Source organism: Giraffa tippelskirchi, chromosome 4 (assembly GCF_054371585.1).
Source record: "Giraffa tippelskirchi isolate mGirTip1 chromosome 4, T2T-mGirTip1v1.2.pri, whole genome shotgun sequence".
Taxonomy (NCBI): Eukaryota; Metazoa; Chordata; class Mammalia; order Artiodactyla; family Giraffidae; genus Giraffa; species Giraffa tippelskirchi.
This window is the reverse complement of record NC_137278.1, coordinates 141,786,786-141,804,987: the sequence shown is the minus strand read 5'-3', so window position 1 is coordinate 141,804,987 and position 18,202 is coordinate 141,786,786. Positions and strand designations below refer to the sequence as shown.

At 39.3% G+C, this 18,202-nt stretch overlaps 1 protein-coding gene across 3 annotated transcripts in view; it reads right to left on the bottom strand.

Moving 5' to 3' along the window:
* SLC2A13 (solute carrier family 2 member 13) overlaps window positions 1-18,202 on the bottom strand; it is a 381,012-nt gene that overhangs the window by 11,765 nt on the left and 351,045 nt on the right. For 2 of the 3 annotated variants that reach the window (XM_081483684.1, XM_081483681.1), the window contains exons 8-9: window positions 3,784-3,905; window positions 3,512-3,664 (exon numbers count right to left, since the gene is read on the bottom strand). In XM_081483684.1, the coding sequence (XP_081339810.1) occupies window positions 3,512-3,664; window positions 3,784-3,905 (275 nt within the window). Of the gene's footprint in view, window positions 1-3,511; window positions 3,665-3,783; window positions 3,906-6,021; window positions 7,536-18,202 lie in introns of those variants that run through there. The other variant, XM_081483683.1, reaches the window with a different exon arrangement.

The following is an 18,202-nucleotide window of genomic DNA, read 5'->3' as shown; positions in this document are numbered from 1 at the left end:
TTAGCATAGTCAGTGAAGCAGAAGTAGATGTTTTTCTGGAACTTCTTTGCTTTCTCCATGATCCAACAAATGTTGGCAATTTGATCTCTGTTTCCTCTGCTGCTCTGAAACCCAGCTTGTACATCTGAAAGTTCTCAATTAATGATTTGCTGAAGCCTAGCTAAAAGGATTTTGAGCATTATCTTGCTAGCATGTAAAAGGAGCACAATTGTATGGTAGTTTGAACATTCTTTTGCACTGCCCTTCTTTGGGATTGGAGTGAAACTGACCTTTTCTAGTCCTGTGGCTACTGCTAAGTTTTCCAAATTTGCTGACATACTGAGGGTAGTACTTTAACAGCATCATCTTTATGATTTTAAATTGCTCAGCTGGAATTCCATCACCTCCACTAGCTTTGTTCCTAGTAATGTTTCCTAAGGCCCTCTTCCCTTCACACTCCAGGTTGTCTCGCTCTAGGTGAGTGACCAGTCATCGAGTTTATCCCAGTATTAAGACTTTTTTCTATAGTTCTTTGTACTCCTGCCACCTCTTCTTAATATCTTCTGCTTCTGTTAAGTCCTTACCATTCCTGTCCTTTATTGTGCCCATTCTTTCATGAAATGTTCCCTTGATATCTCCAATTTTCTTGATGAGAATCTCTAGTCTTTCCCATTCTATTGTTTTCCTCTATCTCCTTGCATTGTTCATTTGAGGCTTTCTTATCTCTCCTTGCTATTCTCTGGAACTCTGCATTCAGTTGAGTATATCTTTCCTTTTCTCCTTTGCCTTTCACTTCTCTTCTTTACTTATCAATTTGTAAAGCCTCTGCAGACAGCTACTTTGCCTGCTTGTATTACCATCTTTTGGATGGTTTTGGTCAACACCTCCTGTACAATGTTATGGACCTCTGTCCATAGTTCTTCTACCAGATCTAATCCGCTGAAAATATTCATCACTTCCAGTGTATAAATCATAAGGGATTTGATTTAGGTCAAACCAGAATGGCCTATTGGTTTTCCCTACTTTCTTCAATTTGAGTCTGAATTTGGCAATAAGGAGTTCATGATCTGAGCCACAGTCAGCTCCCAGTCTTGTTTTTGCTGACTGTATATAGCATCTCCATCTTTCGCTGCAAAGAACATAATCAATCTGATTAAGGTATTGACCATCTGGTGATGTCCATTTGTAGAGTTGTATCTTGTGTTGTTGGAAAAGGGTGTTCGCTATATATAATCAGCGTGTTCTCTTAACAAATCTCTATTAGCCTTTGTCCTGCTTCATTTTGTACTCCAAGGCAAAATTTGCCTGTTATTCCAGGTATCTCTTGATTTCCTATTTTTAAATTCAAATCCCCTAAGATGAAAAGGACATCTTTTTTTGGTGTTAGTTCTAGAAAGTCTTGTAAGTCTTCATAGAACCCATCAACGTCAGCCTCTTCAGCATCAGTGGTTGGGGCAATCATGTGTGCATGCTATGTTGCTTCAGTCATGTCTAACTCTTTACAACCCCATGGATTATAGCCTGCCAGGCTCCTCTGTCCATGGGACTTTCCAGGCAACAATACTGGAGTGGGTTGCCATTTCCTCCTCCAGGGGATCTTCTTGACCCAAGGATCAAACCCAAGTCTCTTATGTCTCTTGCATTGGCACGCAGGTTCTTTACCACTAGCACCAACTTCAGCTTCTTTGGCCTCAGTGGTTGGGACATAGACTTGGATTACTCTGAGGTTCAATGGTTTGCCTTGGAAAGAAACCAAGATCATTCTGTTGTTTTTTGAGCCTGCACCCAAGCACTGCATTTCAGACTCTTTTGTTGACTACAAGGGCTACTCCATTTCTTCTATGGGATTCTTGCCCACAGTAATAGATATAATGCTCATCTGAGTTAAATTCGCCCATTCTCTTTCCTTTTAGTTCCTTGATTCCTAAGATTTTGATGTTCAATCTTGCCATCTCCTTCTGGACCATGTCCAATTCACCTTGATTTATGGACCTAACATTCCAGGTTCCTATGCAATATTGTTCTTTACAGCATCAAATTTTACTTTTACCGTAGACACATTTACAACTGAGTGTTTCCACTTTGGCCCATCCTCTTCTTTTTTCCTGGAGCTATTTGTAATTATCCTCTGATCTTCCCCAGTAGAATACTGGACACCTTCTGACCCGGCAGGCTCATCGTCTGGTGTCATATCTTGTTCCCTTTTCATACTGTACATGCGGTTCTCCAGGCAAGGTTACTGGAGTGGTTTGCCATCTCCTCCTCTAGTGAACTACATTTTGTAAGAACTCTTCACCATGAACCATCCATCTTGGGTGGCCCTGCACATCATGGCTCATACCTTCATTGAGTCATGCAAGCCCCTTCCCCAGGATATGTGATCCAAGAAGGAGGATGTGAAGGGGGGATTCTAAGCAACAGAATTTCAGTATATAATCACAGAGGCTCAGGAGATTAGCATGAAAACCTCCTATTTCATCATTTAGAATCCAATCACAACCTATAAACCCATACAGACAATAAAGAAATTCTCTTGCTAAAAAGATGCCTTTTCATTTTAGTGAAGATAAACCTGAAGTAGCTTCCCAAAGTTTTTTCCTAACTCAGTCACTTCTCAAGATTGTTTTCTTCGAGTTATGGTCTCTCTACATTTTTCACATGAACACCTCTGCTACACTTATAGTTTCAGCAGTGGTAAGTGCTGGTCTCAGTGGATCCTGAAATACTTTGGTCTGAACAGCAGATATGATAGAGTGGAAGGCACAGCACATAGCACAACATTTGGGGGAGCTACTTTGACCCTACTTTGATTCTACTCTTGGATACAACCCCATCCCTGTTATGAGACATTTTCAAGCATTACCCCTAGACTCTGGGATCTTTCTACAATTCTCTGCTGTTTATGTTTTTTCCATTAAACTAAAGGCTTGTTGTGAAGACTTCCAACTGAGGGACAGCTGGGAGATGTTTCGGTTTGAAGTGTAGGTGGGTGAGTGAAAGCTATAAAGCACTGAGGGACAAGAAGCAATACTGCTTAGGAAAGGACAGTTCCTCTTATGTTTTCCCAGAAACATTTCCAAGGGCTCTGGGGAATAAGAAAGCCTTACAGAGATATTTATAATAGCAAAAATATAACCATTTAGTTTTTCAATCACTGCTGCTAAGTCATTTCAGTCCTGTCCGACTCTGTGCGACCCCATAGACGGCAGCCCACCAGGCTCCCCCGTCCCTGGGATTCTCCAGGCAAGAACACTGGAGTGGCTTTCCATTTCCTTCTCCAATGTATGAAAGTGGCAAGTGAAAGTGAAGCCGCTCAGTCGTGTCCAACTCTTAGCGACCCCTTGGACTGCAGCCTACCAGGCTCCTCCGTCCATGGGATTTTCCAGGCAAGAGTACCGGAGTGGGTTGCCATTGCCTTCTCCAGGGGATCTTTTCGACCCAGGTATCCATCATTGCAGGCAGCATTGCTGTCACAAATGACAGCAAATCTAAAAATAGAGTAGAAAATAAAAATGAAACTATATTCTCTTACCATAGTATGTAAGATACTCTGCTGTGTGTAAAAATGTCAATGAAACCAGAACATTGAAAATCCAATTTATTCCAGATGAACATGCATTTCCTGTGCTTCTTGCCCAAAGGGGATATATTTCAGAATTCACAGTCCAAGGCATTGGTCCCATTCCTGAGAAGTACAAAATGAAGAATTTCAGTAAAGTAGCATGTAAGGAATTTAAAAGAGTAGCTTGTCTTCTCTAAATAGAGACAATTTAATAAAATAACAACAAGAGAGTCTTTGTTTACCAGGTGCGAAGAAAATAAGATATAAAATAAGGCCCAGAAGTGCAGTCCAGGAATATGGAGTAGGGCAGAAATTGTAAGCCCAAAATACTTCTTCTGTTTTGAATTTGGTTTCATTTTCACACCTGAAAAGGCAAGATAAATATTAATTTAAGGTTTTAGGTTATAGTTTCAGAAATTCAATATATTATCTAGAATGTATTTGTAAGTTCTTTAATTTCATTAGGGAAAAGAATCCAAGATGTTTCTCTTGAAAAAAATTTAAAAAGGAGGATTATATATGTAAGCTCACATGAAACTTTTTAGAGCTGAATATAATTCAAGAACAACACATTGTACATACAACTCAATAACAAAAAAATAATCTGAATGAAAAATGGGCAGAGGATCGGAATAGACATTTTTAAAATGAAGACATACAGATAGTCAGTCAGTTAGTTAGTTTAGCCACTCAGGTGTGTCTGACTTTTTGCAAACCCATGGCCTGCAGCATGCCAGGCTTCCCTGTCCATTACCAACTCCCAGAGCTAGTACAAACTCATGTCTAACGAGTCAGTGATGCCATCCATCCATCTCATCTTGTCTTCCCCTTCTCCTCCTGCCCTCAATCCTTCCCAGTATCAGGGTCTTTTTAATGAGTCAGTTCTTTGCATCAGGTGGCCGAAGTATTGGAGTTTCAGCTTCAGCATCAGTCCTTCCAATGAATATTCAGGACTGATTTCCTTTAGGATGAACTGGCTGGATCTCCTTGCAGTACAAGGGACTCTCAAGAGTCTTCTCCAACACCACAGTTCAAAAGCATCAATCCTTTGGTGCTCAGCTTTCTTTATGGTCCAACTCTCACATCCATACATGACTACTGGAAAAACCATAGCTTTGACTAGACGGACCTTTGTTGGCAAAGTAATGCTTTTTAATATGCCGTCTAGGTTGGTCATAACTTTTCTTCCAAGGAGCACGTGTCTTTTAATTTTATGGCTGCAGTCACCATCTTCAGTGATTTTGGAGCCCAAGAAAATAAAGTCTGTCACTGCTTCCATTGTTTCTCCATCTATTTGCCATGAAGTGATGGGACCGGATGCCATGATCTTTGTTTTTTGAATATTTGAGTTTTAAGCCAGCTTTTTCACTCTCCTCTTTCACCTTCATCAAGAGGCTCTTTAGTTCCACTTTCAGCCATATGGGTGGTGTAATCTGCATATCTGAGATTATTGACATTTCTCCCTGCAATCATGATTCCAGCTTATGCTTCATTCAGCCCAGCATTTCACATGATGTACTCTATATAAGTTAAATAAGCAAGGTGACACTATACAGCCTTGATGTACTCCTTTCCCAATTTGGAACCAGTCCATTGTTCCACGTCTGGTTCAACTGTTGCTTCTTGACCGGCATACAAATTTCTTAGGAGGCAGGTAAGGTGGTCTAGTATTCCCATCTCTTTACCAATTTTCCACAGTTTGTTGTGATTCACACAGTCCAAGACTTTAGTGAAGTCAATAAAGCAGATGTTTTTCTGGAATTCTCTTGCTTTTTCTATGATTCAACAGATGTTGGCAATTTGTTCTCTGGTTCTTCTGCCTTTCCTATATTCAACTTGAACATCGGGAAGTTCATGGTTCACCTATTGCTTAAGCCTGGCTTGGAGAATTTTGAGCATTATTTTACTAGCGTGTGAGCTGAGCACAATTGTGCAGTAGTACAATTCTTTGGCATTGCCTTTCTTTGGGATTGGGATGAAAACTGACCTTTTCTAGTCCTGTGGCCACTGCTGAGTTTTCGAAATTTGCTGGCATACTGAGTGCAGCACTTTCACAGCATCATATTTTAGGATTTGAAATAGCTGAACTGGAATTCCATCACATCTACTAGCTTTGTTCATAGTGATTCTTCCTAAGGCCCACTTGACTTCACATTCCAGGATGTCTGGCTTATGTTATCACACCACCATGGTTATCTGGATCAATAAAATCATTTTTGTGTAGTTCTTCTGTGCATTCTTGTCACCTCTTCTTAATACCTTCTGCTTCTGTTATGTCTTCTGTTTCTGTCCTTTATTGTGCCCATCTTTGCATGAAATGTTCCCTTGGTATCTCTAATTTTCTTGAAGAGATCTCTAGTCTTTCTCATTCTATTATTTTCCTCTATTTCTTTGCACTGATCACTGAGGAAGGCTTTCTTATCTCTCCTTGTTATTCTTTGGAACTCTGTATTCAGATGGGTATATCTTTCCTTTTCTCCTTTGCCTTTTACTTTTCTTCTTTTCTCAGCTATTTGTAGGGCCTCCTCAGACAACCATTTTGCCTTTTTGCATTTCTTCTTCTTGGGGATAATTTTGATTATCACCTCCTCTACAATGATATGAACCTCCGTCCATAGTTCTGCAGGCACTCTATCAATCTATTTGTCACTCCCACTGTATAATCCTAAGGGATTTGATTTAGGTCATACCTGAATATTCTAGTGGTTTTCCCTACTTTATTCAATTAAAGTCTAAATTTTGCACTAAGGTGTTCATGATCTGAGCTACAATCAGCTCCTGGTCTTGTTTTTGCTGACTATATAGCGCTTCTCCATCTTTGGCAGTAAAGAATGTAATCAATCTGATTTCAGTACAGATGGTACAGATGGGCAACAAGTACATGAAAAGATGCACAGCATCACTATTTATCTGGGATATGTGAATCAAAAATACAATGAGATACTGCCTCACATCTGGCAGAATGACTATCATCAATAAGACAAGAAATAAAAACTGTTGGCAAGAGAGAACCCTTGTGCATTGTTGGTGTGTATATAAATTGGTGCAACACTATGGTAACAGTATCGAGATTCTTCAAAAACTTAAAAATGAAACTACCATACAATCCAGCAATTCTACTTCTGGGTATTTATCCAGAGTAAACAAAAACACCAACTTGAAAAAAATATCTGCTCCATCATGTTCACATAAGCATTATTTTCAATAGCCAAGATATGGAAACAGCCTAAGTGTTTGTCAATAGATGAATGGATAAAGAAAAATGTGGTACACACACACACACACACACATACATATAGTATATACATATATATAGTCAGTTCAGTTGCTCAGTTGTGTCCAACTCTTTGCATTCCCATGGGCTGCAGTATGCCAGGCTTCCCTGTCCATCACCAACTCCTAAAGCTTGTTCAAACTCATGTCCATCAAGTTGGTGATGCCATCCATCCATCTCATCCCGTTATCCCCTTCTCCTCCTGCTCTCAATCTTTCCCAGCATCAGGGTCTTTTTAATGAATCAGTTCTTTGCATCAGGTGGCCAAAGTATTGGAGTTTCAGCTTCAGCATCAGTCCTTCCAGTGAATAGTCAGTGTCGATTTCCTTTAGGATTGACTAGTTTGATCTCCTTGCTGTCCAAGGGACTCTCAAGAGTCTTCTCCAATATCACAGTTAAAAAGCATCAATTCTTCGGTGCGCAGCTTTGTTTATGGTCCAACTCACACATCCATACATGGCTACTGGAAAAATCATAGCTTTGACTAGATGGACCTTTGTCGGCAAAGTAATGTCTCTGCTTTTTAATATGCTGTCTAGGTTGGTCATAGCTTTTCTTCCAAGGAGGGAGAATCTTTTAATTTCATGGCTGCAGTCACCATCTGCAGTGATTTTTGAGCCCAAGAAAATAAAGTCTGTCACTGTTTCCATTGTTTTCCCATCTATCTGCCATGAAGTGATACTCAGTCTTTCCATTCCATTCAAGACAACATGGAAGGACCTTGAGAACATTATGCTTAGTGAAATGAACCAGAAAAAGACAAATACCATATGATCTCATTTGCATATGTAATCTAAAAAAAAATAAGGAGCTCATAGACACAGAAAACAGATTGGTGGTCGTCAGGAGTGGGGAGTAGTGTGGGGTGAAATGGGCCAAAAGACACAAACTTCTAGTTATAAAATAAAAAGTAATGAGGATGTAGTGTCTGGCATGGTTGTAATTATTGTTCAGTCATTAAGTCCTGTCTGACTCTGTAACTCCACGGATAGCAGCATTCCAGGCTTCCCCATCCTGCACTATCTCCCCGAGTTTCCTCAAACTCATGTCTATTCAGTTAGCGATGCCATCCAACCATCTCGTCCTCTGTTGCCCCCTCTCCTCTTGCCCTCAATCTTTCTCAGCATCAAGGTCTTTCCAATGATTTGGTTCTTGTATCAGGTGGCCAAAGTGTGGCATGGTAGCCATAGTTAATAATACTGTATTGCACAGAGTAGATCTTAAAAGTTCTTAAGAAAAAAATTATGAATATGGGTAGAGATGGATGTTATCTAGACTTATTGTGGTGATCACTTCTCAGTATACCCAAACTGTATCATTATATTGTACTCCTGAAACTAAAATAATGTTATATATGTAAATTACACCTTAAAAAAGACCATTATGTTTCATATCTATTTCAAATATCAGACATGATTTCTAGTTAGTCTTTGAAGGCTGCAGTAACAGTTTAAAAACCACTGAAAGTCGGTATGTTGTAAAGCTTTAGATTTTGAAATAAGGGCAAAAATTCAAATACCAGAACCAGAATATTTCATTTGTAAAATGGGGAAAAATGCCTTACAGGTAATTTTAAGGATTATAAGGATCACCTGTAAAGGGGTGATAAGGTAGTATGGGCAGGGAGCAATGCTTATATTTTATTTAAACTAACCCTTTACCTTCCTGCTTCGTGTACTTGCTTCTCTAGCAGTCACTCTCTGCTGCCTTTGCATTTGAAGACAGGATCAACCTGAAAAACATTCTTCTAGTTTTATTTCTTATGCTATTGTTCTATCTCCATCAACCTCTATTTTTGAACCTTGACATCTAAGCTCTGTCCTTATTGCTGTGTTTATGACCTCCATCATAACACCATAACTGTCTTGATGTCTGATCAGTTATCTTTTCCACCCCTCTCATCCTCTGCCACATTCATTTACGTTTATTTCTGGCCCATCTGATACCTTGGCTTCATAGTTCCTTACTTAACCTTTGAAACTGCAGAAAGGGCATTATAATTAGATTGACTGTTTTACTTCAGGGTCTCAAATGTACAGCATTCTTTTTGATTATAAGCATGTTATTTCTTTATTTCTAGTACTCAAATCACATCTTTAGACTCTCAATTCCTCTCAGTATTCAGTCACATCATTGTTCAACTCAGACCATGCCAATATTGTCTTTACTGGTGTCTAGAATCCATCTTTCTTTTTTTTTTTTTAAATAAATTTATTTATTTTAGTTGGGGGCTAATTACTTTACAATATTGTAATAGTTTTTGCCATACATTGACATGAATCAGCCATGGGTTTACATGTGTTCCCCTTCCTGGACCCCTCACCCACCTCCCTCCTCATCCCATCCCTCTGGGTCATCCCATTGCCCCAGCCCTGAGCATTTGTCTCATGCATCGAACCTGGAATGGTGTTCTGTTTCACATACGATAATATACATGTTTCAATGCTATTCTCCCAGAACGTCCCACCCTCCCCTTCTCCCTCAGAGTCCATAAGACTGTTCTATGCATCTGTGTCTCTTATTCTGTCTCACATATAGGGTTATCGTTACCATCTTTCAAATTCCATATATATGCATTAGTATACTGTATTGGTGTTTTTTCTTTCTGGCTTACTTCACTCTGTATAATGGGCTCCAGTTTCATCCATCTCAATAGAACCGATTCAGATGTATTTTTTTTAATGGCTGAGTAATAGTCCATTGTGTATATGTACCACAGCTTCCACCGAGGAAACCAGAATTGAAAGAGACGCGTGTACCCCAATGTTCATCGCAGCACGGTTTACAATAGCCAGGACATGGAAGCAACCTAGATGTCCATCAGCAGACGCATGGATAGAATCCATCTTTCATTCTTCCATGCTTGCCTGTCATTCTCATAGTTTCAGTTCCCAATTCTGTGAAGGACCATTAACTTCCTTTAATAACCATTTTTCAGAAGCTGGGTAAAATTATGAAACCATGCTGCTGACATCTATTAAAAGTTCATGCTATTTCTCCTCACTTGGGTTCCTAATAATGATTATTATTATTCTTTACTGTCTTCTCTGTTGAATTTTCTGCTTATTTTAGAGTAAACATTGAATAAACTTTTGGTCAACTGTTGCCTCAGTTAATTAAAATATTTCTTAGTATCCTCTAGCCCTGAAATCTTTCCCACCTTTCCTGGGTATGAAGAACTTGCCTCCATTTTCATAAAAATTGAAGACTTTTAATTTGAATTCCCTCAATTTTTCTCTATTGGATCTTTACTTTTCTGTATTTTATTTCAGATTCTTCTCCTACTTTGAATGGTAACATGTCTCTCACCTGTTCTAAGGGCAGCCCTTCCTATTAGTGCTCCTACGTTTGCTTCTGTTTCCTCTGTGTTATGTTCCGTCAGTAGTCAATTCTCTTTGTGCCATCTTTAGTTTCTTCCTACTTGAGCCTACCCGTCTATTTACAACAGAAAAAAACTACTCCTACTAAAATCTTTCATCCCTTTCATATTACTACAACTAGCTCATCTGAAATTACAAAGTAGTTTACAGTAGTGAGGCCCTCATCTGCATCCACTCAGACACTCCCCTGATTCTTACTCATGCCCATTTTCTCTGAATTGTTCACCCCAAACTGATGGCCTCTTAATCCTCAACTATAATTATCTTGCCTTAATTCTGAGGCGCTTTGATTACCCTGTGGTAGTTGATATTGCTGAAAGCCCTCCTCCCTTCTCTTTCCCCTTTACTATTATATCAATATATCCATCTCAACTCTCTGATGTATTTGTCTTCATTGCCTTTTAAAATGGCTCTTCCTCCCCTCAGCCTCTAAATACAGATGTTCTCTCAGGATCTGGTTTGGGGCTTATACCCTCTCCCTTAATCATTTCATCTAATTTTAGGGATTTTGATATCCACATAGATGCTCCCTTACAGGGAACCTAGCCTTGACCTTTTCCTCAAGCTCCATTAATAAATTTACATATGTGCTGAACATCCATATCTAGATTTCCTACCAAGACTACAGTGGAATGCATTATCTTCTACAGGAGGTAGAGTGAGGCTATTCTGAGTTCATATCACAATCTACCACTTATAAGCTATGCTCATTCATTCAAAAATTTATATAGTGAACACTTTTTTATGTGCCAGACAGTAGAGATATAGTTATGAACAAAATAACAACCCTTTGTATTTGTGGAAACCAGAGTTTAGTGAGTACAGGCACAGTCCTGTTTTCTGATCTGTAAAAGAGGAGAAAAGACTGTTATCATAGGCTGTTGGCAGCATTAAATGTGATGATGCATATTGAGTGCCAACCACACTACCTGGCTTATAGTAAATGCATAATACATATTATTTTAATTGTGCCTCTCATGACACTTCTCTGAATTGAAACAGAGTTGAAATTAGTTAAAATCATCAGTCTTTCTTATCCATCTCTCTTTAAATTCTCTATGCTTTTGAAAGTGCAAGTTGTTCAGTTGTGTCTGACTCTTTGCGACCCAATGGACTATATAGTCCATGGACTTCTCCAGGTCAGAATACTGGAGTGGTAGCCTTTCCTTTGTCCAGGGCATCTTCCCAACCGAGGGATCAAACCCAGGTCTCCCGAATTGCAGGCAGATATTTTACTAGCTGTGTCCAGGGAAGCCCTAGTAAAGAAGGGTGGCTAAGAGAATGAACTCTGGGACTGACATCCTACTTTCAAAATCTAGATTAGGACACTCAGATTTGAAGCTCATATGTATGTGATCTAGGCACTTAACTTCTAAAAGTCTGTGTCCTCACTTGTGAAATAAGCATTTTCCTGGCAGCTATGTCAGAGATATTTTGAGGCATGTGTGAGTTAATATACGCAATGAATTTTGAAAGAAACCATAATTATCTTTCCTAGACATAATTTTTTGAATTTGACTCTTCCTTTCTATTTTCATTCATACCAACTTAATTCAGACTCTGGAGTGTTTGTTTCACCAACTGTATCTGTCTGTGGCAGACCTTAGTATAGGGCCTTTATGAGTCTCTACCTGTGTATTTCCTGATGTTCATGCTCTTAGGTCATCCTCTCCCCTTAAGTGTGGGGTGACCTTTGATTTGTTGGCTAAAAACCAACAGAATGTGGTAAAAGTGACAGGACACATGTGATTAAGATTATAGTGCTATTTAGCTGAAGTCTCTCATTTCCTTGTTGGCTTTGAAAAAGCTGCCATGTTACAGAATGCCAGTATTGAAATGCTCATGGCAGGAACTGAAAGAAATCTTTAGGAGCTGAGGGTAGCCTTTGGTTAACAGCTGGCAAGAAACAGAGTCATTAGTACAAAAGCTACAGAATTCTGCTAACAAGAGCTAACCCTTCCTAACTGAGCCTCAGATGAAACTATAGACCCAGCCAACATTAATTGTAACCTTGTGAGACCCTAAGCAGAAGACCTAGCTAAGCTATGCCTAGACTCCTGATCCACAGAAACTGATATCATACACGTGGGTTGCTTTAAGCTGCTAACCTAATATTGTGGTAAGACTGTTTTCAGCAATAGAAAACAAATACAGTCTCAATTATTCTTCCCGCTTCTCATTATTATTTTCTTCAAACTACTAATCCACCAAGCTGAGCTCTTTAGAGTTCATGCCACCTCACAGCTCAAAACACATCATCCTCCTTATTCCAAATGCCCATGAAATGGGGCCTGCAAAATTTGGCTGTAGCCTACCTTATCCTGTGAGGGCTTCCTTGGTGGCTCAGTGGTAAAGACTCTGCCTGTGATGCAGACTAGGGTTTGATTGCTGGATCAGGAAGATCCCCTAAAGAAGGGAATGGCTACCCACTCTAGTATTCTTGCCTGGGAAATCCCATGAACAGAGGAGCCTGGTAGGCTACAGTCCCTGGGGTAGCAAGAGTCAGACATGAACTAGCAACTAAACCACCACCACCACCACCATCAAACCTTGAGGGATGAATGATTAGAGGAGGAGAGTATGACCTCAGGGAAGCTGGTGACTCCCTTCCCTTCCTTTATTCTGTACTATTGCACACAATCCTTTTCTCCAACTAACCTACCCTCCAGACTCAGCATCTTCTACTCATGCCATTTCTTCTAACTGAAGGCAAATTTTCACTCCTGATTTCTACTATCAGAATCTACCTAGCCCTCAAGGCTAGTACAGATGCCACCCATTCACCTGTCTGAAATATTCTCTTCCTCCTCTCAATGCCTCTTCATTTTCCTCATCTATATTGTTATTACATAGTTATTTGTATTATGCTATCTGAATGTACTCCCTCTTCTACCATCCTGAGCTCTCATCCAAGGCAGTACAGCACAAAAGTTAAGGACACAGGGTCTAAAGCATCAGGCTGCACAGTTCAGTATCTCAGTTCTGCCACTTACCCATTGTTTAACTTTGGGAAAGTTACCTTGGTTTTATAATCTATAAAATGTATGTGTGTGTGCTAAGTCACTCAGTCGTGTTTGACTCTTTCTGACTCTATGGGCTACAGCCCATCAGGCTCTTCTGTCCATGGGATTTTCTAGGCAAAAAATACTGGAGTGGGTTAACATGCCCTCCTCCAGGGGATCTTCCCAACCCAGGGATCTAACCTGAGTCATATGTCTCCTGCATTGGCAGGTGGGTTCTTTACATTAGTATCATCTGGGAACCCATCTGTAAAGTAAGAGTCCTTAATAATAGACTTGTTACAAAAATTGATTGCTCAAATTAATTGACAAAGAAAGCAATTTATCTGTTTGCCAAAGAATAGTCATTTTTGTATTCCCCTCCCTTTTAAAAATCTCAACCACTAGTCTATAGTAGAACTCTGTATAGAGAACAATGGTCATTGACTGATGAAGCCTTAACGTTTGTTTAATGATGAGCAGTAAACAGCATTAGCAATCCTGTGATCAGTAATCCTCCACTTTTACTTCCCACCAGTCAAATAATATTTTGGCTTATGAAGATCTTAAAATGAGAGAATAGGATAAAAAGTGGGAGGGGAAGGGGAATGATGGGAGAAAGGGAAGGAGGAGAAGGAAAGGGAAAAGACAGATTGCTGAGGACAGAAATGCTTACAAAAAATCAGATCACGAAAATTCACTGAAAAATTCTATTCACTATTTACAACTCATTATTATCAAAGTTCCTTGTATGATTGCTTGCTGAACAATGGAAAGCAGGATCTTCTCTGCTTGCTGTGATGTAGCTTTCAACCATCTGGACACACACATTTATACACTAAAAGGCTAACTCCTCTTCATTCCCATGCTGATTTTAGGAAAGCGCTGCAGGCATGGACCTGGCAGAGTTACTTACCCAGCAATACATAGACAGCTAATGACTAAGAATGTGACATCTCACGTGACCTTCAAAATATAAACACTAGAAATTCCAACTAAAAAATAAAAGTGTATATTCCAAGTGTTATTGCAAAATACCCTCATGCTTTCCTGGCTTAGTGACTGCTGGTGGAAGAACACAATGCTCTGGGGAAAGAACAAAAGTACTTTGACATAAGTGTGTGGGTTGGGATTAGAAAGAGTCATGCTCTCTGATGAGGCACCTTCTCACCACATCCCAGAGCAAAAACAGAAAATAATTGCAATAATAGCAGCTGAGAAGAGAGTGCTGCAGTGAACAAAGGAGAATCATATGCAAGCAAGCAAAATAGGTCTCATTTTGGCGGAGTGAGAGAACTACTCTTTACTAGCAGACTAGACTAAGACTTGTTATGTAGATCAAAAAAAAAAAAAAGATTAGTTCACTGTTCCAGCCGTGAAGTCCACAGTGCTTCCCTTAATAATGCATCTAGAAATTAACAGCTTTCTTTGAAGGTAGAACAATTCTCCCTTGCCTACTCAACACCTACTCCAAAATCAGGTCATACATAGAGCTATTTCTGCCTATTTTTTGGTGTTATTTCTCCATCAGGTTTCTAAACAGTTTTAAACCAAAGAAATAACCAAAGGAACTAAGTGGTGCAATTTGCTCTTGCCACAATTAACCATACATAACTTATTCCTTACTTCCTACATCGTACATGCTTTTTGTATTGTTCCTTTATTCAGTATGATGAAATTATTTATGTGCTTCATGGTCATGTATGGTGGATGAAAGAAAATATGACTTGTTTTTGTAGCACAAAACTTTAAATTTTACCTTTCCAATCTTAATCGCTGAGAAACCTACAGAACTTTGCCACCTTCCCAGAAGAGTTTATGAAAGACTTGGGGTTTTGGATTTGCTGTATGGCTCAGGAAACTCAGACAGGGGCTCTGTATCAACCTAGAGGGGTGGGATGGGGAGGGAGGTGGGAGGGAGGTTCAAAAGGGAGGGGATATTTGTACACCATGGCTGATTCATGTTGAGGTTTGACAGAAAACAACAAAACTCTGTAAAGCAATTATCCTTCAATGAAAAAATAAATTTTAAAAAAAGATGGGGTTTTGGAGAAAGAAAGGAATAGTTTACTACAATTTTGTGACACAGCTACCATTCTTCTAGTGGCTTATTGCACAGGCTTCACTTGTCAATTCATTACTGAGATGTGTTAGGGAAGCAAAATTTCATCTCCAATTTCTGATGCAGAACTGGGATTTCTTTAAACAAGACCATTAAGCTATCACCTCAAAACCAAATGGATACTGCTAAGGGTTAAATCTCATAGTTCTTTATAGGAATTAATGGTCTGATTACATATGTTTGTAGTCTAATGGTGGTGGTAGAGAGGTACCTAGAAGAGGACAGAGTACCTCCACAGGAAAGGGCATTTTCACTTTTGTCTGAGAAGAAATAAAGAAACACAGTGTCAGTCAATCAGAGGACTAGGATGATATAAATTTACAAGTACCCTTAGCCATGAGAAATTTTGATCTAGGGGCATCCAATCAGAAAAAATTACTTTAACAAACTTGAATCATCACTCCTCAGACAGTGTAACTTCTGTTTACAAGTATAATTCCTACATAATAAACTAACATGAAACAAACTTCTGCCAAGTCTGGCAACACAGCGTTTAAACTGTAAAATATGTGGAGTTCAACAATTTTAGAAAAGTATAGCTCCCGAGCATGTAGTATGCAGACCATGGTGAACATCTTGGTCTTGGATTATTCTCTATAGTCAAGCCTTTTCCTCCTGTTTTCACGTTTCACATTTTTCCTACATAAAGGCAAGTTGAAAAAAAAAAATCTATTATCTTTTGTTAGTTACTGTTGTTTTCTTTTAAAAATAAAACCTTTAGAATTATTGAGATGATTAAACATGTACATGGGTAAATTTCAAAAGGACTAGAAATTTGGAGCTAAAGCCATTTCTAAAAATGAATCAATAAAGTTTTTTATTTATATATAAATCACTGTACAGTTGTGAGAGCTGGACCATAAAGAATGAAGAACACCAAAGAATTGATGCGTTTGAACTGTGGTGCTGGAGAAGAGTCCTGAAATTCCCTTGGACTGCAAGGAGATCAAAGCAGGCAATCTTAAGGGAGATCAACCCTGAATATTCACTGGAAGGACTGATACTAAAGCTGAAGCTCCAGTATTTAGGTCATCTGATGCAAACAGATGACTCATTGGAAAAGTCCCTAATGCTAGGAAAGATTGAGGGCAGAAGGAGAAGAGGGCGTCAGAGGATGAGATGAGATGGCTGGACAGCATCACCGATGGAATGAACATGAACTTGGGCAAACTCTGGGAGATGGTGAGGAACAGGGAGAGCTGGAGTGCTGCAGCCCGTGGGGTTGCAGGGAGTCAGACATGACTGTGACTGAATAACAACAATAACACTGAATCTAAGCCACATACCAGTATGTTGGCTAGCTTATATGCTCTAATATGGGGGAAAGATGGACAGAATATGAGTGAGCAGCAGCCCGTGGGTTGCAGGGAGTCAGACATGACTGTGACTGAATAACAACAATAACACTGAATCTAAGCCACATACCAGTATGTTGGCTAGCTTATATGCTCTAATATGGGGGAAAGATGGACAGAATATGAGTGAGCAAGCAAATGGAAATAATAGCAATACTTAAAGCTGATGAAGATACAGGGATATTGGTATAGTCTTTAATTCTGGTACGAGTTTAAGTTAGTGTAACTTCCTTTGGCTTCCCTGGTGGCTCAGACGGTAAAGCATCTGCCTACAATGCGGGGGACCCGGGTTCAATCCCTTGGTAGGGAAGATCTCCTGGAGAAGGAAATGGCAACCCACTCCAGTGTTCTTGCCTGGAAAATCCCATGTACGGAGGATCCCGGTAGGCTACAGTCCATGGGGTCACAAAGAGTTGGATACGACTGAGCGACTTCACTTCACTTCAACTTCCTTTTGGAATGAAATCTGGCAGTTTTACTTAAGAATATTCATACCCAATTATTTCTGACCCAAAGTCTCATTCCTAAAATGTATCCTTAGGAAATTATCTAAATGGAAAAATATTGTATGCTGAAAGATATACTGTCATTGTATTTTTATTTATCACAGGCATAACATAGTTAAATAATTAGAAATAATGAAGATATACTACAATGGAGGATAGTTAAGTCAATTAGGGTACCACAGCTGGATAGAAAAAAGGAGCCATTAAAATAATAGTTATAAAATAAGCTGGGGCAAGACACAGGGGATGGTCTGGGTTTGAAGACTGGTCAAAATGTCTTAGATTTAACTTCAGTTACTCTCATTTTGGTATCAAACTGGCAAACAGTACAAATGTATAGTACAATTATGGACACAAATAAGAGGACATGGTCCTTGGTTGCCTCTCTAGTTCCTCCCAGATGTGTCTCTGAAGTTCTTCAGTGACTGTAAAGAATCTCCAAGTCAGAGGAGCCCTGAACTCTGCCTTGGAGAGAGTTCTCATCAGCTTTCAAGGTTCAACCCCATTTCATGTAAGAAAAAATTTTCACTATATTACTTAATAAGAAAATACTTCATCATTCTTTTTCTTACTGCATCATCACACCTACAGCCAGCCTTGTTGTGGTCTACTTTGTAAAGATTAACTGGAAACATGGAAAATGCCATGAAGTTGGCAGTGTGGGGATATCAAACTCAAAATATTATCTAGAATATAAGGTTACATGGGTAAGACTAAAGGGAAGAATGGAAAATTGAAGGGAAGTACATCTACTAAGATGATGATTGTTTTCACTTTTGAATTTATAGTTCAAAACTTTAGTGACTCATAGGACAACTAATACTGGGATTCTTTCTCCAATTTTTTTCCACTCTAAAATTTTTCCCATACTAAAGGCAGGCATTAAAGTTATTAGCCATTCTCCTGCTTCGACTGGCACTGAAAGGAAGGGAAATCCTGCCTTTGAATTACATATGTTCTCCGTCATGCTGTTGCTTCATATTGTGCAAAAGGCTTCAAAAGCTTTGGTTGGCATATTTATACAT